The following is a 26,813-nucleotide window of genomic DNA, read 5'->3' as shown; positions in this document are numbered from 1 at the left end:
TAGTGTTCTTTAAACCTGGCTCCATGAAAACTGGCTAGTGAATACAGGAACACAAGTATTTTAAAGGGAATCAATTTCAAGAAACTCATCTTTAGTACTCATCCTTAAAATGGATGCTTTGTAGTCAAAGCTTCAGGCTGTTTATACTTTGTCATCTCTGCTTGACAGTTGCCTTCTGCCACTTAAAAAAGGAGGAGAGGGAGGACATAGCTGTCCTCATAATCTTATTTGGTGCATTACATAGGTGTGAAAACCTCTAGGAGTAGAGGGGGCAAACAAAAAAGTCCATTTAAGTACCAATTTTTAGGGAAGCCTCTAATGGGGGGGATATAATGCAATTTTTCAATGTTATTTTAAGGCATAGAGAAGAAAAAATTAAAGCACCATTGCTTTAACATATTTTAAGTTTTCCTAAACAATTTGAAATTGATTTGGTAACTAGTTGTATCATTGGTTTTTAAATGTCTTTTAAACACAGTCTGTCTTTGATAATAACATCCAGAGCAGTGCATATTAATTTTACACTTAAAGTCATTTGATCTGTATATCTGCATGAAGCATTACACTTGGAAAAGATACCCATGGTGTTGATAGAGTCCTGATTCTTCCTGGGTACAATTTTTTCTGTGGTCACTGCCAGTCTCACTAAAGGAAATTGGAAGCTATCCAATTTATCCTTCGTACTTTTCATAATAATCGAAAGAACACATAGGAAAAAAAAATCTTTGGAGTTGAGAGATGATCGAACCAAAATACGTGAATATCATAGATTGCAAAATGTGCTGGGGTGGGGGGGGGGTTGAAGGGTGGTGGTGATAGAGGGAGAGGGAGGGAGAGAAGAGGAAGAAACTCAGTGTTACATAATGTATGGTAATGGGAAAACTTCACAGAACCATGCCTGGGTTGTCAGTGATGGTGCTAAGCCTTGATAAAACTGCATTCTGAATCTCAATGAGAAATACTCAAAGTTAGGAACAAAGACTTAAAAAGTAAATTTAGACCAAGATACCTTGATCTCTGTAATTTAAGCAATTTACTTTGCTTTCCTCATTCTTAAAATTTAATGAACTTTCAAATTTGAAGAATCATTCTGCTTTTGTTTAGTCTCAGTTGAGATATTTGATTGTTTGCTAGCTCCTGGGTTAAGTTGCAGGAATTTCACTTAGAGAAAAGGTAGGTTTACCTTGGAAAGCAGTGGTTTTTAACAAGGGGTTCATATCAGAGTCACAAGTAGAGCATTTGAAATATTTATGTATTTTCTCAATTAGGAATCTGATTCAGTAGATCTGGGTTGGAGCTCATTAATCAATATTTTAAAAAATTCTGGACTTACTCTGGTGTGCACCCTTACACTCAGTTGAGACCGCTATGGTAAAAGAATATGTTTCACCTAGGGATTGACCCTGAAAATGTTCCTGAAAACCCATCTTGTGTGTACGATCATTCTTTGTTCAGATATCTGTCTTCCATTTATACCTTTGGTATTAGTTTTCCTAGGGCTGCTGTAACAAATTACCACAAACTTTGGTGTCTTAAAACAATAGAAATTTATCTTTTTATAATTTTGGAGTCCAGAAGTCTCAAGGTGTCAACATGGATGCACTCCCTCAGGAGAGTCTAGGAGACTCTCTTCCAGCTTCTTCCAGCTTATGATGGTTGCTGGCACTCCTTCACTTGTGTCTATATCACTCCCAATTTCTGTGTCCATCTTCACATTGCCTTCTCTTCTTCTATATTCCTTAAATCTTCCTCTGCCATCTTCTTCTATAGACACCACCTAGCCCAGATACCCTCCCCATCTATCTTTTTGCTATATGCAGAAATGTTTATAAAGTTAACCACATTTGAATCTTTTTGCCATATACAGAAATATTTACAGGTTCCAGGGATTAGCACCTGAACATCATTTGGGGGTACGATATTTAGTCCACCACAACTGGTTATCACCTCAAGCATATAATTTATATGGGCTGCTTTAACCCATTAAGGTTGATTTATCCCTAACTATCAATTCATGTCCACAGGGATATAATAGCCTTTCATGACAGTGAAAGTTTGCCCACAAGCTTTGCTGTCTTGGAGCTAGTCAAATAACCCTTCCCATAACTAGGGATAAAATTATTTTCCTGAGCTGTAGACTACATCTCCAGTTTCAGCCATTTATATGGCAGATACCTTTAGTCATGAGTGGACTGAGGACTATAGAATGAATGTGGCAACCCATCATCTCACCAGCAAAGGCATTTCAGAATGTGTCCTTTAAGTTCATCCTTAAGAATAGAATATTACAGTGACCACCATTATTGAATGTATTGTAAGAGAGCCACAGCCTTATTAACCTTTTCACATGGGCCTGATAGCCAGTTATTTACAATGTTGTAAACTTTGGTAGAATGTAGTTAGTTTTAGTTAGTTAATAAGAGAGAATGTAGCTGGCTGAATATAGTCAATTGATTTCTGAGAGAAATGTGATTTCTGAGTCAGAGTTTGTGAAAAAACAGCTAAAGGACCTTGAGAGAAATTAACATTGGACTTCATTTTTTTTAATCGATAAAGGAAAAATTTGTTTATGATCTCTAAGGCCCCTGTCAGCTGTGAAATTCCATTCTGTTGTTTGAGTGGAAATTAGAGAGTTTTAACGATTATTCCTGAAAATATTATTACTAAAAGGCTTTTTCCTATGCCATTAGCAGGCTGATATAAGATTGGCAGTAAATATGATTTAAACCTGGAGCTTTCTTGCTTGTATGATAGGAATATAATAGTATTTTTAGATGAAACAGTTGATAGAAAAATTCTGGCAGTCCTAGATTTGGACTTAGATATATTTTATATTACTGTAAGCTACCTCTCCTTGGACTATATATAGTGTAGTGTTTTCACACTCAAAAAATTAAATATTTTCTACTGACACAGTTTACTAAGATGGAGAGTACATTTCACTGTTAGGTCTTCATTCTCTAGTTCATTTTTACTGAGTTTGTAGTGCTTTGGAAACATCCAAGTGCATCTGACATATGGATCTAATGTTCACAAGAGTTTACATTGGCTTCAGATAAACCCTTAGGCTCACCCACATTTAAGGAGTAAGATGAGGAAGATATGAGTAATAGGGATTATCCAAAGAGGAGAAAATTCAAGAGACTGTATTGTATCACAAAATAAGGAAGAAAACATTTGAGAGTATTCAGTGCTGCTAACAAGCAAAGTGATTCAGGACCACTAAAAAGTGGCCTTGAGTTTAATGTGAAGGAAGTTGGTGCATTTATTGTAATTCACTTTCAGTGGAAGAACAGGATGAAAGCTAGATTGCCTGAGTTGGTTATATGAATTGTGGAAACTTCTCTCAGAAATTTGGCTAAAAAAGGGGCTGAGGAACAAAGGGTGGTAACTAAATTACGGAAGTGGGTTTGGAGAGACTTGCACATGTTTCAAAGCTGATAGAAAGGAGCTAATAAAGGAGGAGATGTTACTGCAGAAAGGGAACTGTCAGGACCAGTGATAGATGCCTAGCCTTGTAGGGACAGGATATCCCTTTAATTACCATCAGAAAGGCAAAAAAGGATAGATGCCAGTGCAGATACATTTAAGGAAGATAGCAAAAGTCAGGAGGCTATTGAATGAAGTCTCTTCTAAAGTTTGAGATGATGAATATTCATGGCATTAATTTGTGCTGTTGTTTAATTTTCTCTATTATTGCTGAATTAGTTATATACAAATAGGGGAGGCTTTAAAGCTCAGGAGGATTACACACTAGTGGCTACGTCTATACTACCCCCTCTTTAATACATACCCCAGCCTCACTGACTCCAGGGATAGTCCCAATCATTATACCTCATCTCGCCACATGAATTAGGGGAGGACAGGTGATCTAAACCACACCAATTACAATCTTTTCAAACTGAAGTTAGGAGAAAGAACTGTTATCTCTTGTTGACAGTCATGAAAGATACACATGAGTGTTGCTTGTTGTAGACATAGTTTTTGTGTAGTAAAGAAACAAGGAGTGGAGATGTTTGAGGTGGAATGAGGAAAATACTTGAGAGTTAAATACCTTTGTCCCTGAGGCCAGCTCCATCCATGTCTTTCTATGGTCCTCCTCATGCTTAAGGTAGTTAGAGTTTTGGTATGTGTATTTTAAACTAAAGAAACCTTAACTAATACAGGGGATATAAATGTGGAGAAGTCAGAGTAGGATTGGTCCAAGAGTTTCAATCTTTCTCTTTAGGTACAACAGAGAGGCAGTGGGACAAAGAACTTGAAGGTAATTAATAAAAACAAGATTTGTTGATGTGATAGAGTGTGGGGTATAGGATACACAGGAACGAAAGGGATGACTGTGGAGCTAAAGATAAGGAGGAATCAAGGGAATTGAATTCTTTTTTTTCTTAAGTTTTATTTATTTTTAGAATGTTTATTTATTTATTTTGAGAGAGAGAGAGAGAGAGAGAGCAAGCAGCAAAGGGGCAGAGAGAGTAAGAGAAAGAATACCAAGCAAGCTCCATGCTGTCAGCACAGAGCCTGACAAGGGGCTCTATTGCAGGACCCTGGGATCCTGACATGAACCAAAATCAAGGATTGGACCTCAACTGACTGAGCCACCTATGTGCCCCAAAGGAATTCAGTTCTTAACTAAGCTAAGTAAATAAAAGGATAGGAAGTTGTGATGAAGGATATAGAAGTGTTTGATACATTTGCAAAGCATAATTTCCTTTTTTTGGTAAAATAGTGTGCCATTATAAAGCACCAGAAAGATTCAAGAAAATCCCTTTGTAATTTTGCAGTTGGAAAGGATAAGGATAGCATCTACCTTTTAGATTTGTCTATATAATATATATGTTATTAGCATTATATAGCATATATTATATGCTATATAATATTTTCTAGATAATATATACACTGGGAGAAGTCCACACTTTGGTAAGTTTGTTGAATTTTTCAAGATACTTTATGATAGATTTTTGTTGCATGATATACAGCTGAACAAGAATTTTCTATTTAAGAACTCGGTATCTCATTAAGCAAAATATTCTCATGGGAAAAAAATTTGAAAGAAAAACTTGTTCTAGGACAGAATTAAATGTATTAGAAAAGTTTTAGATGCTTGGATATCATTTTAAGCTATCTACCTTTATGAATAGTTTTTTTTTATCTTTACTGCATTGTTAAATTACTCTAGGTAGTATTGAGTGTGATAGTATATAAAGAACCTTTAATGATCTCTTTTCAGTTGAAGTTTCTCAACTCACCGTTACTTGTGGGTTCAAAATGGCTAATGCGAGTAGTGGAATCCATTTAAAGGACATCTATCTATCAAGAGTCTCCTGAGGCTTGAGTTAGACATCTACTCTCTCTGCACTTCTAAATAAGTGCAACCTCATGAGACATTTTGCTAAAAAATAGATTGTTGTAGTTCTTCAGTAAATTTGAGTTCTTCAAAAAGAATATCCAATTTACAGCATGGTCTTTGTACCTCAGTTTACCCCTTATTTTAATTTGATGTTCTATGAGTTTTTGTATTTGAGGACACATTTTACCACATCCTGATAATGATGAAATGTCTCCTAGTTTTTATTAGCTTCATAATTATCCAGTAGTTAATTAAACTGACTGTTGTAGCTACTAGGCAGAACTCCCACAGAGTCTGTGAATACTGGCTAAGGGTACGTGTGTTAAATCTTAAGTAGTATAAAACCTGTAACCTAAATATATTTGTACTGAATCTGCTGAATTGAATAGGTTCAAGTCCTTCTTTGAAGAAAAATGTTCTGACATCATTCTAATGTTATCCTGCACATATCCTTTTCTTCAGTATAATTTGTTGTGGTGGCTTAGATATCTATTTGTGTTTTCTTTACAACATCTTACTCAAAATTAAGGAAATAGAGATGTGGAGTAGCATTTTCTTGGGTAGTTATCATGGTGGAACAACTTGATTACAAGGACCTTATACATAATGCCAGAGCTTGGAGAATCAGAGGTGATCAGGCCAAATGTCATTATTATTACCCAGGCTCTAAGGAAGTTTTCTGTCTCTCCTCTCCACCACCTCTCACCAATGTAATACTAACTGTAAAGCACAATTATGAAGTTAGACTGCTAAAAACTGCTTAAGTCATTGGTATAAAAACTCTGAAATTATTCTAAGATGGTTTTCCATAATCTGGCTTTAGTCCTCCTCAAATGTATCTTGCTCGTTAAATTTTTATGAAAACAGTTTTACTTATTACATCAATGAAAAAGGTATGCACACTTTAGTATCTAAACTAGTGAAACTACAAGACCATATTTTGAATAAGAAGAATAGAGTACATGGTCTAACTTTAATTATATCCTAATATTTACTAAAATGCCATACAGTGTTGTGTGTCTTATTTATAAAAGCCATTTTTTACTTTGTGAAAAATCTGTTTCACAAAATACTGCTTACCCTATGCTCGTTTGCCTCACCTTGTGTATTCCTCATCTTTGTAGAGCCAGCAGGGTGGCCAACAAAGGGCTTGGGAGTTGCTTGCTGCTCAGTCAAGCCTTATGGCTTTGGTCATTTGCTGGATTAAAAATATGGAACAGTACGAAAAGAATAATTCCGTCTTATTTTCTCTCTTTACAGGCTCTGTACAACTCAATTAAGAATGAGAAGCTTGAATGGGCAGTGTAAGTATGCTGGATGTCAGCATTTTAATAAATGAACTGCTTATTCTTTTTACTGTCTTTCCTTACACTTTAGATGTGATCCTAGAGGATAAAATATGCATGTCCAGTTTTCATTTTACACCAGTGTCTAACGTACTTTGTATAAAACCTGAGTAAACTCTGAGTATCCCATGTCTTTTTCTTGGTACCCAGCATGCGCCTATTTTGCATTTAGTCTAGTTGCTATGCCTAGAGACAGTTATCTTCTTAATATATCCTTCTAAGAAAGAAAATCTGATAAAATCACATATATTCCACAATACAATACAAATGATTTTGGTACAGTCTGTTTGTTTTAATCCCTTCATTCCTATCATCAATCCCATTTCCAATCACACTAATAATACCAAGATATTGATAAACTTGAGAAATGATGGATTAAATAAATCTACATTATTTTTGTAACTGCAGAATTTCCAAGAGTTTATACAATGCAAGTCTCCAAGAGGAATGAAATTTGCAATGTTTTCTGAACCTTTTTGACAGTATAATGTAGTGTTTCAAGATACATACTTTGGGAAATAAAATTATAGATAAATTGCACCTAATTTAGGTGTAGATCAATATTGGTAGATCAGTAATACCATAACTCTTCTGACTTTTCACTCATCAATGCAACAGTTAGGAATTTAACTTAAAAAACTTTTCTACTAAATTTTTAATTGTTGTCCAGAAATTAGGTCAAAATATGTTTTTTAATTAGAACTACATATGAAGTTTATTTTTTATTTTACCAATATTAAGTATTCATACCTATTTTTCTACCATGTGGCCTAGCATAGCAATCTGCAATGACCTTAGGTTTATAGAATCGTAACTTAGGGATAAATCTTATTCTTTCATCTGTACACTGGATAAAAGTAGTTTAGCAATTGATTACATATGTCTCACATATAATAAGCTAGAATGAATGAAAAAGTGCTACTTAAACTGTTTGCACTAATTGTAAGGTTATATGGTACTATTTGAAATTAGGGATTCAAAGTTTGATTTGAGACTAATATTTGCAAGTATATGTGATGGCATATGTTTCTCTATTTATATATGTCATGAGACTCAAAGACATTGTGTCATTTCAAGGAAAATTCATTAAGATAATAAGAATTCATGGCCTGTGTTCCAAAGTGATCATTTTTGGATATATCTCTCATGAATGAAAGTGGGTTTCCTAGAAAAATTTCATAAATTATATGCTTAGTATCTTGCTGAAATATTAAAGGCGTATCTGAACCGATGCAGAATATCTCCTCTACAGAAAATTAATAAAAATGAAATGTAAGTATGTTCATACAGGGGAGAGATATTTGAAGATTCTTTTATAAGTTATTTTAAAAAACAAATAAATGTAGTCCTGAGGATCTGTTTTGTAAATCTAAATTTTTTATATATGGAAATTGTTATAGTATGTTTTTATTTATATTTATGTATAGTGACAATTTGGTGCAAGAAAAAAAATTTTTTTAATTCCATTGTACTTAACTTTGTTTCTCAAGGTGACTTCCTGTGGAAAGTATACTGTTGCATCCAGAAGATACTACAGTTAACATGTAGTATTGTGTTAGTTTCAGGTGTACAATATAGCGATTCAACAATTCTGTACATCACTCAGTGCTTATCATGATAAGTGTACTCCTTAATCCACATCACCTGTTTCACCCACCTCCCCACCTACCTCCCCTCTGGTAACCATCAGTTTGTTCTGTATAGTTCAGAGTCTGTTTTTTGGTTTATCTCTTCATTCTTTGTTCATTTGTTTTATTTCTAAATTCCACATATGGCTAAAGCATATGGTATTTAACTTTCTCTGATCCAGCTTATTTCACTCAGCATTATACCCTCTAGATCCATTCATGTCATTGCAAGTGGAAGGCTTCATTCATTTTTATGGCTGAATAATATATATACCACATCTTCTTTATTCATCTATCAGTGGACACTTGGGCTGCGTCCATAATTTGACTATTGTAAATAATGCTGCAATAAATAAAGGGCCACATATATCTTTTTGATTTAGTGTTTTTGTATTCTTTGGGTAAATAGCCAGTAGTGGAACCTCCATACTGTTTTCCACAGTGGCTGTACCAGTTTACATTTCTCCAACAATGCATGTGGTTTCTTTTTTCTCCACAGCCTCCTCAAAACTTGTTTTTTATTTTTTTTATCAAACTTGAGTATTTCATTTTAGCCATTCTGACAGGTGTGAGGTGATATCTTATTGTGATTTTGATTTGCATTTCCCTGATGATAAGAAAGAATCTTATCTCAGACCCTATCCATGGGCAGGCATGGGAATGAACCTAAGACCTGGACTCTTCTTGGCCCCCTTGTCAAAAGAGCATTGTGTTCTGGAGCCCAGGTTCCAGAAGTAGAGAGATTTGGGTTTGAATTCCAGCTCTTCCATGTACTAGCTGGGTCACTAGTCATATTAACCTTAGGCCTCAGTTTCTTCTTTTGTCTGATGAGTGATTATTGAACTTTATATAACCCTTAGGATGACACTGTGAAATGTTCTAAAACACTAAACATAAAGCAAATTATCCCTCAAATGGTAACTAATATTGTATCTTTTAAAGCTGTAATTTCTATTTTTCACTTACCTTTTTGTCTCTCTCTTGTTCATATGCTTTCATATCCACATGTATTCTTTACCACCCACAGTAGTATATCATATAATTAATGTTCTTCACCTATAAAGTGAAAAGATTGGATGAAATGATCAGAGCTTTCCTTTCCAGTTTTAATATTATGTGAATCTTCAAATTTTACTATTTATCCTTGTTTCTCAAGGTGACTTCCTGTTACTGCTAGATACTGCTGTATCTAGAAGATAAAAAAACAAAAAGGGTTTATGGGTCAGTGTGATGTACTCTTTGAATTCTACAGGAGATAAAGAACCATCTTATCCCCATCTTCTGAATAATTGAGTCCTGTTTTGATCATGAAGTACCTTTTAACAGCTACTAAAACTAATGTTTTTTTAGAACACACTTTAGAAAACCCTGCTGTATATCAATTTATGTGATTCTTCAGATCAAGAACTAAAGTATACACATAAGTATGTGCATGTATATAATTATATAGAACCACTGTGCTCACCCAGTTCTCCTGGTATCTCTCCAATCACACTTTCTCTCATTTTTTTTCCTATTATCTATTAATGTTGGTACCTTACATGGATCAGCACTTAGAATTGTCTTCTTTCACTAAGTCCTTTTTTCAGCAATCTTATGTTCATTTTTAAAACTTCACCTTCCATGTCTGTAAAAATTTTTTCCAAGTATTTATACAGATCTGACCCCTTTCCCAAGTTTCAATTCAACATTTTCACTTTCCTGCAGGACATTTCCATTCTACTTAACCCTTTTCATCTGTCTCTGAACTTTGTCATATATTCTCCATTTCTATTAACAACACCAGTATTTCCTTACTTGCCTAGGTTTTGGCCTCTACATTAGCTTTGACTCTTTCCATGCTACCTCTTTCGCTACTGTGGAAATGGTTCCATACAGCACCTTTCTTCTCCATTCCTGCTGCTGCAGTCTGAATCAAGCATTCATACTTTTTCATCCTATGTACATCCATCACAAGCCTCTTTTTTGCTCCTTTTACTTTACTGAAGCACTCCTGTGCTCTAAAACTTCATTTAGCCTCTTCACATTCTGCCAGTAATCTTTTTTCTCTCCAGTATTTGTCTTTATACAGCCTACATTTCAACTGTTACCACCATGTACAGATCCTTGTACTTGTCCCATGGCTCTCTGCCTTTTTGCTGATGTTCATGAAGTAACCTCTGCTTAGAATCTACATCTGTACCAATCTTTTATGTACAAAGCCTGACATTCTTTATAGCTCAGCTCATAACCAGAAATAATCTCAGCCCTTAAACATCCATTTTACTTTATCTGATGATATTATCAGTTTCTACTACCCATTGTAGTTATTTGTAGGAATGTTCCATTAGAATGTAACCTCTTTAAGGAAATGATACATGTCTGGATTTGTCCATTTATATCCTCCTTTGTTGAACATACTGCTTGTAGGTAATGAAGTTCACATAAAAGGCTATATAGAAACAGCAATAAAAACAGTGCAAGGAACTGCATTTCCTAAAAGATCAGCCTACAATTGTGTAGTTTAGACAGTGGTTAATAAGAAAGATGATGCCGCTACAAAATTTATAGGACAGTGTTTACTTACATGGGAGGCATCTTAATGTTGATTTTAGAGGCTTAGAAGAAATCAAATTATACCATCATGGAATGCTATAACTGGAGAGACCTAAAGAGGTTTTAGACCTTTGGCTTTCTAACTGGATTTCATGGAGCCCTAGCGTTAGGAGCCTCCCTAGGAGATGTAAGGGGAAAGAGGGATGATAACAGGAACCCACTTCTAGTTTCCAGAAGCGTCATGCCTATTTTAAATGACCAAAGCAGCCCCACCTGTATTTTTTATTAATATATATTTGAAATCCTGGTTAATATTATTTAAATGTATCTGTACTTAAAATTTTAAGTACCACTCCAGTCCAACATTCTCATTTTGTACATGAGGAAAATAAAGTCAAGAAGCATTCACTAAGGGATCCAAAGTTACACACTGTAGTGACAAAGCCAGGATTTGTTAAAATGTTTCATATGTTGCTGTGTAGGAAATGGCTATCTCAAAAGGGTAGTTTTATTGTGACTCCAGAGTGTTTTTCTTTTAACATAGACTGATTTAAATGAGCCACCTTTAGCTTATGAATGTAATTTATGGCTCTGCATTTAAGTTTTCTTTATCATTTTCTCTTTTGTTATCATTCTCCCTGATTTTTTATTTGCTAACATTAGAGTCCTCCAGGAAGAAAAATTATAATTCCCTTACATTACTTACTTTTTAAATTTACCTTGTATTCTAAAGAAAAGAGTGCTTCTTTGTCTTATTTTTAAATACTTTTTACCTTGAGGTAAAATTATTTTATTTCCATTAAAAGAAAAGATAAATCACAGTAATTCATTTTACAATGAGTTATTCTGTTAAATAACTTTAGTATCTGGAAGCCCTAGTGATTTTATACAAATGAAGGTGTTAATCAGGATGGTGTGTCCTAATAGTAATGTAGACAAGGGAAAACTTTCATACTTACATTATTTTGGATCAAGACATTTATATCATACTTTGATCTAAGAAGTTCAAAAGTAATTCCCTTTTAATTTTTTAAAATTATTTTTGAGTAATCTAAAAATCATTTTTTAAATTTTAATTCCAGTATAGTTGACATGTAGTGTTATATTAGTTTCAGGTGTGTGATACAGTGATTCAACAGTTCTATATCTTACTCAGTGCTCATCAAGATAAGTGTACTCTTAATCCCCTTCATTTATTTCACCCATCCCCTTAGCTACATTCCCTCTGGTAAACATTTGTTTGTTCTCTATAGTTAAGTGTCTGTTGGTTTGTCTCTCTTTTTTTTTTCCTTGGTTTATTTGTTTCATTTCTTATGTTCTACATATGAGTGAGATCATAGGATTTGTGTTTCTCTGACTTATTTCACTTAGCATTATACTCTCTAGATACATCTTGTTTCAAATAGCAAAATTTCTTTCTTTTTTATGGCTGAATAATATTCTATTTTGTATACATGCCACGTCTTTATCCATTCATCTTTCGGTGGATACTTGGGCTGCTTCCATAATTTGTCTATTGTAAATAATGCTCCAATAAACATAGGGATACACATATTTCTTTGAATTGGTGTTTTTGTATTTTAGGGGTAAATACCCAGTAGTGCAATTATCGGATTATAGGGTAGTTCTATTTTTAATTTTTTGAGGAACCTCAGTACTGTTTTCCACAATAGCTATACTGGTCTGCATTCCCACCAACAGTGCATGAGGGTTCTTTTTCTCTGTATCCTCATCATTTGTTTCTTGTGTTTTTGATTTTAGCCATCTGACAAGTATGAGGTGATATTGTGGTTTTGATTTGCATCTCCCTGATGATGAGTGATATTGAGCATCTTTTCATGTGTCTGTGGGCCCTCTGAATGTCTTGTTTGGATAAATGTCTATTCACCTTTCTGTGCATTTTTTAATTAGATTATTGGATTTTTGGGGTGTTGAGTTTTATAAATTCTTTGTATATTTTGGATTCTAACCCTTTATTGGAAAGGTCATTTGCAAATATCTTGCCCATTCAGTAGGTTGTCACTTAGTTTTCTTGGTTGTTTCTTTTGCTATGCAGAAGATTTTTATTTTGATGTAGTCCCAATGGTTTATTTTTGCTTTTGTTTCTCTTGCCTCAGGAGACATATCTAGACAGATGTTACTACAGCCAATGTCAGAGAAATTACTGCCTGTGCTCTCTTCTAGGATTTGTTATGGAGTCACATCTCATATTAGGTTCTTAATCTATTTTGAGTTTATTTTTCTATATGGTGTAAGAAAGTGGTCCACTTTCATTCTTTTACATGTTGCTGTCCAGTGTTCCCAACATCATTTGTTGAAGAGCCTGTCTTTCCCATCACGCATTCTTTCCTGTTTTGTCAAAGATTAATTGATCATATAATTTGGGTTTATTTCTTGGCTGTTTAGTCTGTTATATTGATCTGTGTTTTGATTTTGGTGTCAGTACCATACTATTTTGATTACTACAATTTTGTAACATAACGTGAAGTCAGAGATTGTGATGCCTCCAGTTTTGTTTTTGTTTTTCAAGGTTGCTTTTGCTCTCTAGAGTCTTTTGTAGTTCCATACAGATTTTAGGAATTGTTCTAGTTCTGTGAAAATTGCTGGTGGTATTTTGATAGGGATTGCTTTAATGTGTAGATTGCTTTGGGTAGTATAGATATTTTAACCTTATTTGTTCTTTCAATCTGTGAGCATGGAATGTCTTTTCATTTCTTTGTATCCTCTTCAATTTCTTTTATCAGTGTTTTATAGTTTTTAGAGTACAGGTCTTTCTCCTCTTTGGTTAGGGTTATTCCTAGGTATCTTACTATTTTTGGCTCAATTGTAAATGGGATTGATTCATTAATTTCTCTTTCTTCTACTTCATTTTTGGTGCACAGAAATGCAACAGGCTTCTGTACATTGTGTATCCTGCAAATTTATTGAATTAGAATATAAATTCTGTAAATTTTTGGTGTAGTCTTTGGGGTTTTCTATCTGGGTATGATGTTATCTACAGATAGCAAAAGTTTGACTTCTTTCTTACCAATTTTGATGCTTTTTACTTCTTTTTGTTGCCTGATTGCTGTGGTTAGGACTTTTCAGTAAGTTAAATAAAAACAGTGAGAGTGTACACCCTTGTCTTGTTCCTGACCTTAGGAGAAATGCTGTCAGTTTTTCCCCACTGAGGATGATGTTGGCTGTAGGTTTTTCATATAATGCCTTAATGATGTTGTGTTATGTTGCCTCTAACCCTAATTTGTTTAGGGTTTTTATCACGAATTGATATACTTTGCCAAATGCTTTATCTGTAGATGTTGAAAGGTTCTTATTCTTTTTCTTATGATGTGATATGTTACATTCATTTGCCAATATTTAGCCACCTTTCATACCAGGATTAAATACCATTACAATGGTAAATGATATTTTTTTTATGTATTGTCATTGGATGCAGTTTGCCAGTATTTGTTGAGGACTTTTTCATGTATGTTCTTCAGGGATATTGGCCTGTAGTTCACTTTTTTTGTTGTGTTTTTATCTGGTTTTGGTATTAGTTACTAAATGCTACCCTCATAGAATGAATATGGGAGTTTTCCTCCTTTCATGTTTGGTAGAATTCACCAGTGAAGCCATCTGATCCTGGACTTTTATTTATTGGGAGTTTTTTGATTACTGGTTTTAATTACATTGCTGGTAATAGATCTGTTAAAATTTTCTATGTATTCCTGCTTTAGTTCTGGTAGGTAGTATGTTTCTAGGAATGTATCCATTTCTTCTAGTTTGTCCAATGTGTTGACATATAGTTTTTCATAATACTCTCTTACAATTGTTTGTATTTCTTTGGTTTTGGTTGTTATTTCTCCTCTTTCCTTTCTTATTTATTTGAGTCCTCACTCTTTTTCTCTCTCTTTTTTGTATGACTTTGGATAGATTTTTATCAATTCTTTGATCTTTCCAAAGAATCAGCTCATGGTTTCAGTGATCTGTTCTATTGGTTTTTTTTTTTGTTTTGTTTTGTTTTGTTTTGTTTAGTTTCTGTATCATTTATTTATCCTCCAATATTTATTATTTCCTTCCTTCTGCTTCTTTGGGGTTTAGCTTGTTCTTTTTCTGGCTCCTTTAGGTGTAAGGTTAGGTTGCGTATTTGAGATTTTTCTTGCTTTTTGATACAGGACTGTATTCTTATGAACTTCCCTCTTAGGACTGCTTTTGCTGCATCCCAAAGATTTTGTACCATTATGTTTTGTATTTTCATTTTTCTCCGTATAATTTTTATTTCTTCTTTGATTTCTTGGTTGATCCATTCATTGTTTAATAGCATGTTATTTAATCTCCATGTATCTGTGCTTTCCAGATTTTTTTCTTGTGGCTGATTTCTAGTGTCATAGCATTGTGATCATAAAAGATGATTCGTATGACTTCGATTTTTTTTAATTTCTTGAAATGTGTTGTGTTGTTTTCTGGCTTAATATGTGGTCCATCTCAAGAATGTTCCATGAATCCTTGAAAAGAATGTGTACAGAATGGAATGTTCTGAATATATCTGTTAAATTCATCTGGTCCAGTGTGTCATTCAAAGCCACTGTTGCTTTATTGATTTTCTGTTTCTATGATCTGTCCATTGATGTAAGTGGGGTCCTAAACTCCCCTAATATTATATCAATTTTGATTTTTTCCTTTTTGTTTGTTATTCACTATCTTATGTTTATAGGTGCTTTCATGATGGGTGCATAAATGTTTACAATTGTTATATCTTCTTGTTGGATTGTTCCCCTTATAGTTATGTAGTATCTTTCCTCATCTCTTGTTACAGTTTTTGTTTTAAAGTCTGTTTTGTCCTATATAAGTATTGCTACACCACCTTTCTTTTGACACCCATTTGCATGGTAAATGTTTCTCCATCCCTTCACTTTCAATCTGCAGGTGTCTTTAGGTCTGAAATGAGTCTCTTGTAGGCAGCATATAAATGGGTCAGGTATTTTTATCCATTCCACCACCCTTTATCTTTTGATTGGAGTGGTTAGTCCATTTACATTCAGAGTAATTCTTGATATGTATTTATTGCCATTTTGTTACTTGATTTATGGTTGTCTTCTACTTCTCTGACCTTTCTTCTCTGGCTCTCTTTTATGATTTTCTGGCTTTAATGTGATGTACTTGGATTTCTTTATTTTTATTTTTTGCGTATCTCTTAATGGTTTTTGATTTGTGGTTAACATGAGGTTTGTATACAATATCTGCATATAGCAGTCTATATTAAGCTGATGATCACTTAAGTTTGAATCCATTCTTTACTCCCTCCACCATGTTTTACATATATAGTGTCATACTCTACATCCTTTTGAGTTCCTTGACTGACTTTTACAGATATCCTCATTTTTACTGCTTTTGCGCTCTCTACTTTTCTCTTACTTATGATCTTTCCTTTCCAATCACAGAGTCCTCTTTACCATTTCCTGTAGGACTGGTTTAGTGGTCATGAACTCTTTCACCTTTTGTTTGTCTGGGAAACTTTTTGTTTCTCCCTCTATTCTGAATGACAGCCTAGCTGGAAAGAGTATTCCTGGCTACAGATTTACCCTTTGACTATATCATGCCACTCCCTTCTGCTCTGCCAAATTTTTGCTGAAAAACCTGCTCATAGCCTTATGGGGTTTCCCTTTTCTGTAACTGTTTTCTTTTATCTTGTTACTTTTAAAATTCTCTCTTTATTGCTACTTTTTGCCCTTTTATTACTATGTGTCTTGGAGTGGACCTCCTTGGGTTGATTTTGTTGAGGGATCTCTGTTCCTCCTGGATTTTGATATGTTTCCTTCCCTAGATTAAGGAAGTTTCCAGCTATTATTCCATGAAATAAATTTTCTGCCCCCTTATCTATCTCTTCTTCTTCTGGGATCCATATAATGAGAATGTTATTACACCTGATGAAGTCAGAGTTCCCTAAATCTCTTCTCATTTTGCATAGTTTTTTTCTCTCATTTGTTCAGCTGATAACTTTCCATTACTCTGTTCTCCAAGTTGCTAATTCATTCCTCTGATTTGTCTAGCCTTTTTATTCCATCTAATGTTTTTTTTTTAATTCCATTTGCTGTGTTCATCTCTAATGTTTTCTTTTTTTCCATCTCTTTTATAAGGGTCTCACTGATGTCCTCCACTCTTTTCAAGCCCAATGAGTTTATGATCATTAAATTCTCTATTCAGCATATTACTTAAATCCATTTTGCTTAGGTCTCTTGCTGTAGTTTTGTCTTCTTCTTTCATTTGGGACATATGCCTCTGTCTCCTCATTTTGCCCAAATCTGTGTTTGTTTCTGTGTGTTAGGAAAGTCAGCTACATCTCCTGCTCTTAGAGGTAATGGCCTTGTGAAGAAGAAGGCCTGTATGCCCTGATATGCAGCAACACTGTTCAACAGAACCTGACACTTCAGAAATGTCTCCTATGTGTTTTGTGCATAATGCTCTTATGTCTTGCCTGCTTTGTCCTTCAGTCCAGTCATCTGCAATGGCTATCTTTGACTGTTGTGGAAAGTGTTTGATCCCTCTCTGGCTGCCTTAGCCTTGAGTTGAGTCAGACCAAGCATTTCTCAGAGATGCAGTAGCACCAAACTGCAGTGCACTTTCCTTGTGTTGTCTAATGAGAAGGTTTCATTAGTAGGTGGGGCCTGAAACCAGACCACCTATCTATTTGCAACCCACTGCCAGGGCTGCTGTCTGACTGATCTTCCCCTCACCCCAAGGAAGGAGTCACTTTGGAGTGGCACTGGCCTCTGTCAGAGCTGCCTGCATATTGCCAGTAGCTTTGGATGGGTTATGGCCAAGGGTATATTGGAAGAGGACATGATGCTGCTGCTGAGAGTGGCTGATAGGTGGCATGCAGCTTTAGCATAGTGTGCACTGGTCTGCTTTCAAAATGAGATCTGTCACCATGGCTGTGGGAACTGGGTAGCCTGGACAAATCTGCACAGCACCTTGGGTGGACACACAATTTTAACAAGATGTACACTGGTCTTCCATTGGGCCACCTCTGACACTGCCAGGACCAAGGCCCCACAAAGTGGTTGGGTTGGGAGATACAGTATTGGCAAGGTTAGTGCCAGTCTTCTGAGCAAGTTGACTCACAGCTCTAAGACTTAGGCAAATGTGACTGGAAGGGGTGGATTTTTAGAAGTGTAAGCAGTGGTGTTTGGTGTAAGCAAGTTAAGTAGTGAATGCAGGCATGGTGTTGATTCCCACAGGGGGCTGTGTGTTTCTGCTGAGGGGCAAGGGAAGGAGATGGCACCTGACAACTCCTTTGTTTCTGGAGTAGTCTCTTCAAGATCTCTATCCCTCTTGGACATCCTCTGAGATTAGTAAATAACTCTTCCTCACATATGCGCCCCAGATGTTTTTCAAACTGGTAGTTTTAGGTGTATCTCCATGGGATGTTCTTTGTACCATCTCTTTTGGGGGGCTCAACTTCTTCTCACCCTCAGGGCTCTCCCAGAGTCAAGCCCACTGATTTTTAAAATTGTAGGTTTTAAGTACAGCTGGTTGTGAGAACTCACAAAAGTTGGCCCGTCTCCTTTCAAAGCCAAATGTTATGGTGATTCATTTTCCCTATGTGAGCTCCCTGGTGTGATAGTCTATTCCTCCCCATTTTCTGCTCCGTGTCTTTTTCCCCACCTTGGAGGCTGGAGTCTGCTTAGCCCTCTACCACATCTCTGCTTCTCCAACCTTCTTCGATGTGGCCTGTTCTGTACATTTAGTTGTGGATTTTGTTCTGTCAGTCTTTGGGTTGTTTTCTGGGTTATTTATACTGAATGTGACTATTATCTAGTCCTATCCATGGGATGAGGTGAGCTTAGGGACCTTCTACTCTGCCATCTTTCCAGCCTCAATCTAGTAATTCTCTTTTTAAACTTCCAAATAGCCACCTGTAGGTTTATAATAATTACTAATGAGAAAACTAAGGCAGAGAAGTTGCTATAGGTTGGGCAGTATTTGTAGATACTGAAAATATATTTAATATGTTAAAAAATTGTATCAGAAAAGAGTTGGGGAGGTTGGCATTAGGAGTTATTGGTAGAGAAAGAAATAATCATGGAAAAATTAATAAAACTATTTGCGCAAGACCTTGCACTATAAGGAGAGATTAAAACTCAATTCTCTATTTTGGGTATTTATACTATTAAACATTTTCTAGATATGTATTGTGCCTCATTGAAATAATAGAACAGAATACAATAAGAATATTAACATCCTTACCATCATTGCTGTTAAATGATTGCTTTCCTTATATTCCTAATATGGGGAATGTTGTGTCATGTTTTTGGTAAAACATTCTAATGTTAAGATTAGATGGAATTGACAAATTTAGAAGGTAATCTATATGAATATTTAAGTAAGGGTAAATATATATATATATATATATATATATATATATGTATGTAAAGAATATTATTCATTTGATTTTTCTGATTTAAATTCAGTGAAAGTATATTGCATATAAGAAAAGAGGATAAAACAGAAATAACAGTTATGAAAAAGTGATTATTAATTTGAAAGGAGATTTTTTTGAGCTGAAGAATTAATATCACTTAAAATACGTTGGGGCACCTGGGTGGCTCAGTTGATCTTGATTTCAGCTCCGGTCATGATCTCACAGTTCCTGGCATTGAGGCGCCCCCCCCCCCCCCCCCCCGCCGCCCATCGGGCTCTGTGCTGACCGCATGGAGCCTGCTTGGGATTCTCTCTCTCTCTCTGCCTCTTTCTGTGTGTGTGTGTGTGTACATATATATACATATATACACATATATACTTATATATATGTTTATTCACTTTGAGATATATATACATATATATCTCAAAGTGAATAAACTTAAAAAAATTTGCTAGCTAAAAATGATCTTGAATGTGGATCCATCTCCCAGATTTTGGTGTTTAAAGGAGGAAAGAGTTCAGGATACAGAATTAGGGAAGATTCTCTCACATAGCTCTCTGAAGTATAATTTAGTAAGAATCTGAAACAAAGCTCACACTTAATGTTTAATCTGTAAGTACCTATTTTTCTCAGCCATTTCAAGTATGCTGAACTCAGGTATATAGGATACTGGCAGAATTTGCCATCCAATTATTAGCTTTAAAGGGCAAGTTAAGGGGCGCCTGGGTGGCGCAGTCGGTTAAGCGTCCGACTTCAGCCAGGTCACGATCTCGCGGTCCGTGAGTTCGAGCCCCGCGTCAGGCTCTGGGCTGATGGCTCGGAGCCTGGAGCCTGTTTCCGATTCTGTGTCTCCCTCTCTCTCTGCCCCTCCCCCGTTCATGCTCTGTCTCTCTCTGTCCCAAAAATAAATAAACGTTGAAAAAAAAAAATTTTAAAAAAATAAAAAAAAATAAAGGGCAAGTTAAAAACAAAATGTCAAAGGAAATAAATGCTTCATAGAAAAGTCTGCTTTCTGTGTAAGCAACATGTCTCTCAATGCTGAGATTAAGGTGGATACTTAGAATATTTAAGGATTTATTGTCGTACAGTTTTAATACCCATAAAGATAATGACAAAAGTGATATAACTTATAAGTATTGTTATCTTTCCTTTACATTATCTTTAACTTCAGAATATGTTAAGCAGACAAGTTGGTGAGCAGATGGCATATGATTATATCTTAGTATCCTTGTCTCAAAGCAATTTTAGAATCACTGAGGTACAAAGAATTATTGAAGCTGAAATGTAAGGAAATTATTTTTTCTTTATTTATTTATTTTAATTTGAGAGAGAATGCAAGCAGGGGAGAAGGGCAGAAGAGGGACAGACAAAAAGAGAGAATCTTAAGCAGATTCCATGCCCAGCATGAAGCCTGATGCAGAGCTCAATCCCACAACCCTGGGATCATGACCTGAGCCAAAATCAAGAACTGGATACTCAACCAACTGAGCCATCCAGGCATCCCAGGAAATTGTTTTTCTAGTGTGCTGATGATTTAGAATTGTATGTCATCTATATTAATTGCTAAACTTTAGATTTTTGTTAATGACAAAAGAGGAAAACCTACATAATTTCAAAATGAAGCATATTCATGCAATGGCTATATAGTGCCTTAAATGTTTTGACAGTAGATGTATAGACTTCATTAAGCATTTTGTATGTGTACATTTCAATATACATGTATACATACATTTTCAGGGATGAGGACATTTTAGATAGATTAGTAATACTAAAAGAAGTTACTTTAAGTTGCCCATTAAAAATATCTTATTTGATCTTTTGGGAAACATCTGATTTGACTCCAGTGTACTTCCAACAACTTTTTAAAAACCACCTTAATCACTTATAGTTAATTTTTTCTTAATTTGAAAAGCATGCTACAGTCATTGTACATATAGTCAGCTCCTTTGTTTCAGAAAGCCAGGTTGCCAGCCTGCATCTTCATATCTGGCAACCTTCTTACTGGTGTTAAGAGCTAAGATGGAGCTGGAGCTTGACATTTTTAATAGAAATGTCTTCTCTTTTGTATAGTTCAGATGCCCTTGTCAGAATAAGATATTTTTGTAAAATAAAATATACTTCCTGGTGTCATCAAAATTTTTAAATTTACATACTTTTTAAATTTTATGCTGTTGGTAAATAACAAAGACAAATTCATCTTAAACTCATTCTGCCTTGCGCCATAATACAATCTGGTATCATAGAAATTTCATGACAAGTCAGCAGATTTTTTAAATAAGTTTATTCTTTATTTTCCAATAATTACCTAATCCCAATATTAAGATCATACTCAACTTAGTGTTCTACTACTTGCACTCAACTACTATGTTCATTTAAAAAAAGTTTTTTTAATGTTTATTTATTTTTGAGAGAGACAGAGACAGAGTGTGAGTGGGGGAGGGACAGAGAGAAAGGGCGACAGAATTCGGAGCAGGCTCCAGGCCCTGAGCAAGCAGTCAGCATAGAGCCTGACATGGGGCCCGAACCCACAAACTGTTGAGATCCTGACCTGAGCTGAAGTTGGACGCCCAAGCAACTGAGCCACCGAGGCGCCCCTACTGTGTTATTTTTTTAAAACAGATATGCTGATGTGTAAGTTATATACCATAAAATACACCTGTTTAATTGCCCAATTTCATGGGGTTTTTTTGTATATTTATAGAGTTGTATAACAATCATCAGAATTCATTACCCCATTGTTACCACTTCAGAAAGATTCCTTGTACATGTCATTCAGTATATTTGATATGAACTCTTCCCTCCTCTTTGGTCCTACACTGTTTTGTGCACAGCTCTATTGAGATTTATAATACAATACTTTATTTTATAAAAAGTTTATTGCCCATTATTTTCCCTGCTGGACTATGAGTCCTCCAAATGTTTTTAATCATTTTGATATCCCCATTGCCTGGTACACTGCCCAACAACTGAAGGCTCCTTCTAATCATTACTGAGCTGATACTTGGAGGCAGGCAGGGGCTTGGTCTCTTGCTGTCTACCATGCTCCATAGGCATCCTTGTGGATTATGCAGTGACTTTCATTTTTTTTTTAATCAAGGAGGCCTCTGAGGAGGACTGTTACTTACCCTGGGTTCTGTCCATGTGAAGTTCATCTGTTTGAACCTTGGTCTTTCACTGAGATGGTAATATCATCTCAGTTACCAGACTGTGGGGGGTAGTGTTAAGTTAAGAAATTAAGTTATGATGATGTTCATGGTAATAATGTTTGGATGTTCAGGGTGGTTTGGTATCTGATTTATACCCACCCTCATCTTTAATATTCTGGCTAAAGGAGCATGTACGCAGAACAGTAGTCCAATGAAGTAAAGTAGCCACTCTGACCTAAAGTGCAAGGCGCCCTCAGAAAGTTAGATTGAAGAATGATTAGAATCTGAGTGACTGCCAAGCTTGCTGAGCTCAGCCCACCTAACTTGAATATGGACTGAGAAACCGGAACTAAGGGAGCATAGGCAAGCCTGACCCATTGTGTTTGCCATGCAGTGAGGCAGAAGGGAGAAATGATCTGCTTGATACTAGAAGGGACTGAAGAGGTCACGTGATGTTCACAGTTCAAAGGAACAGGCTCACTAAAGATTGAGATCAAATAGTAAAACTATAGAAGACTTACCTCCCCCCCACTTTCCCACTGTATTACTAAAGGCCTGTTTTGATAGAGAGAGACCCAAGTGCGAATGGGGGGGAGGCAGAGAGAGAGGGAGCCACAGAATGCTATGCAGGCTCCAGGCTCCGAGCTGTCAGCACAGAGCCCGATGCGGGACTCGAACTCACCAAGTGTGAAATCATGACCAGAGCTGAAGTTGGACGCTTAACCAACTGACCCACCCAGTTGCCCCTTCTAAAGGCCTCTTTATAGCAGTTCCTTTTACCCAATATATTATTTCTGACTATCAAGAGAAAATTACAGAGCATACTAAGAGTAATAAACATGATTTGGAGAGACAGAGCGAGCATCGGAACCAGACTTAGATATTGGAGGCGTTTTGAATTATCAGACCAGGGATTTAGCAAAACTTATGATTAAAAATGCTAAAGTTGCCAATGCATATAAGACTGCATGCAAGAACAGATGGACAATGTAAGGAGACAAACGGAAGTCCTAAGATTCCAAAAGAGATGCTAGAGATCAAAAACACTGTAATAAAAATGAAGAATGCTTCTGATGGGCTCATTAGTAGACTGGATATATCTGAGAAAAGAATCTCTGAGCTTAAGAATTTGTCAATAGGGGTGCCTGGGTGGCTCAGTCACTTAAGCATCTGACTCTTGATGTGGGCACAGGTCATAATCTCACAGTTTGTGAGATTGAGCCGCACATCAGGCTCTGCGCTACTTGGGATTTTCTCTCTCCTTTCTCTCTGCCTCTCCTGTGAACTCACTCTTTCCCTATCTCTCAAAATAAGTAAACTTAAAAAAAAGAATGTTAATAGACTCTTAAAAAATGGAAAAGGAAAGAGAGAAAACATTGTGCGGGGGGTGGGGCGGGGGCATGGGAAGGGAATAGAATATCAAGAACTGTAGGACAACTATAAAAGGTATAACATACATATAATGAGAATACCAGAAACAGAAGGAAGAAAGCAACAAAGGAAATATTTGAAGTAACAATGACTGAGAATTTCCCCCAAGTTAATATCAGACACCATAGATCCAGGAAACTCGGAGAACACCAAGCAAAATAAAAACTATAGGTGTGGAAAGAATCATAAAATACCTAGGAATAAACCTAACCAAAGATGTAAAAGATCTATATGCTGAAAACTATAGAAAGCTTATGAAGGAAATTGAAGAAGATATAAAGAAATGGAAAAATATTCTGTGCTCATGGATTGGAAGAATAAATATTGTTAAAATGTCAATACTACCCAAAGCAATCTACACATTCAATGCAGTTCCAATCAAAATTGCACCAGCATTCTTCTCGAAGCTAGAACAAGAATCCTAAAATTTGTATGGAACCACAAAAGACCCCGAATAGCCAAAGTAAGAAAACCAAAGTAGGAGGTATCACAATCCCAGACTTTAGCCTCTACTACAAAGCTGTAATCATCAAGACAGCATGGTATTGGCACAAAAACAGACACATAGACCAATGGAATAGAATAGAAACCCCAGAACTAGACCCACAAAAGTATGGCCAACTAATCTTTGACAAGGCAGGAAAGAGTATCCAGTGGAAAAAAGAGAGTCTCTTTAACAAATGGTGCTGGGAGAACTGCACAGCAACATGCAGAAGAATGAAACTAGACCACTTTCTTACACCATTCACAAAAACAAACTCAAAATGGATAAAGGACCGGAATGTGAGACAGGAAACCCTCAAAACCCTAGAGGAGAAAGCAGGAAAAAACCTCTCTGACCTCAGACACAGCAATTTCTTACTCAACACATCTCCAAAGGCAAGGGAATTAAAAGCAAAACTGAACTGTTGGGACCTCATGAAGATAAAAAGCTTCTGCACTGCAAAGGAAACAATCAACAAAACTAACAGGTAACTGTTGGAATGGGAAAAGATATTTGCAAATGACATCTTGGATAAAGTGCTAGTATGCAAAATCTATAAAGAACTCACCAAACTCCACACCAGAGAAACAAATAATCCAGTGAAAAAATGGGCAGAAGACATGAATAGACACTTTTCCAAAGAAGACATCTAGATGGCCAACAGGCACATTAAAAGATGCCCAGTGTCACTCCTCATCAGGGAAATACAAATCAAAAGCACACTGACATACCACCTCACACTGGTCCGAGTGGCTAAAATGGCCAAATCAGGAGACTATAGATGCTGGCAAGGATGTGGAGAAACGGGAACCTTCTTGCACTGTTGGTGGGAATGCAAATTGGTGCAGACACCCCAGAAAACAGAGTGGAGGTTCCTTAAAAAATTAAAAATAGATCTACCCTATGACCCAGCAATAGCACTGCTAGGAATTTACCTAAGGGATACAGGAGTGCTGATGCATAAGGGCACATGTACCCCAATGTTTATAGCAGCACTTTCAACAATAGCCAAATTATGGAAAGAGCCTAAATGTCCATCAACTAATGAACGGTTAAAGGAGATGTGGTTTATATATATAATGGAATACTGCTTGGCAATGAGAAAGAATGAAATCTGGCCTTTGTAGCAATGTGGATAGAACTGGAAATTAGTATGCTAAGTGAAATAAGTCAGGCAGAGAAAGACAGATACTATATGTTTTCACTCATGTGGATCCTGAAACACTTAAAAGAAGACCATGGGGGAGGATAAGGGGGGGGGGTTACAGAGAGGGAAGGAGGCAAACCATAAGAGACTTTTTTTTAATTTTTTTTAATGTTTATTTATTTTTGACAGAGAGAGACAGAGCATGAGCGGGGGAGGGGCAGAGAGAGAGAGAAACACAGAATCCAAAGCAGGCTCCAGGCTCTGCGCTGTTCAGCACAGAGCCCGACGCAGGGCTTGAACTCACAGACTGTGAGATCATGACCTGAGCTGAAGTCAGACACTCAACCGACTGAGCCACCCAGGTGCCCCCATAAGAGACTCTTAAATACTGAGAACAAACTGAGGGTTGATGGGGGGTGGGGGAGAGGGGAAAGTGGGTGATGGGCATTGAGGAGGGCACCTGTTGGGATGAGCACTGGATGTTGTATGGAAACCAACTTGACAATAAATTATATTTAATGTATATTAAAAAAAAACTACAGGTGTGGAAAAAAATTACACCAAATTTCAGAAAATCAAAGCTAAAGAAAAAATCTCATGGGGCACCTGGGTGGCTTGGTCATTTATGCCTCCAACTTCAATTCAGGTCATGATCTCATGGTTCCTGAGTTCGAGCCCTGCGTTGGGCTCTGTGCTGACAGCTCAGAGCCTGGAACCTGCTTCTGATTCTGTGTCTCCCTCTGTCTCTGACTCCCCCCCGCTCACACTCTGTCTCTCTCAAAAATAAATAAACATTAAAAAAATTTTTTTTAATCTTGAAAGAATACATAGGGGTAAAAAACACCTTATCTATAGAGGAACAAAGATGAGAATTATACCTGACTTCTCAGAAACAATAAAACAAGAAAAGCGTGTGGTGAAATATTTAAAGTTTTGAGAGGAAAAACTCACTAACCTAAAATTCTGTAGCCTACAAACTTATCCTTCAGAAGTGAAGGGGAAACATCATCAAGGTGGCAACATAGGTTATTCCTGACTTCCATTCCCTGTCACAAGAATAATTACCAGTATTTCATGGACAAGAGATTTCTGAGAGAATTCTAAACTTGAGAGTGAGGCTGAAGCATCCCCCCTGAACCACAAAGACCAAGACAGACTGCATTAGAAGGGTAAGAGGAACAGCTATACACTAAACACATTACCTTTCCCCAGGCAGGTGTAGCACCGCACTGAGAGGTCTCTCCTTAGGCTATAGTCCCTACAGTGGGATGAAAGAGCTCAGATGTAACATCTAGCAACCCCCAGCATTGTAGATCACTTTGTGGGAACTCCTACTCTGGTTTTT

General features: G+C 36.3%; 1 protein-coding gene across 1 annotated transcript in view; it reads left to right on the top strand.

Annotated features, from left to right (window-relative positions):
- The window catches only part of PSD3 (pleckstrin and Sec7 domain containing 3), a 582,944-nt gene that overhangs the window by 351,696 nt on the left and 204,435 nt on the right, over positions 1 to 26,813 (top strand). The window contains exon 10 of the mRNA XM_032592851.1: positions 6,611 to 6,654. Within this exon, the coding sequence (XP_032448742.1) occupies positions 6,611 to 6,654 (44 nt within the window). The remainder of the gene's footprint in view (positions 1 to 6,610; positions 6,655 to 26,813) is intronic.

Source organism: Lynx canadensis, chromosome B1 (assembly GCF_007474595.2).
Source record: "Lynx canadensis isolate LIC74 chromosome B1, mLynCan4.pri.v2, whole genome shotgun sequence".
Taxonomy (NCBI): Eukaryota; Metazoa; Chordata; class Mammalia; order Carnivora; family Felidae; genus Lynx; species Lynx canadensis.
Note: the sequence above shows the minus strand (reverse complement) of the source record. Positions and strands in the feature narration are given on the sequence as shown.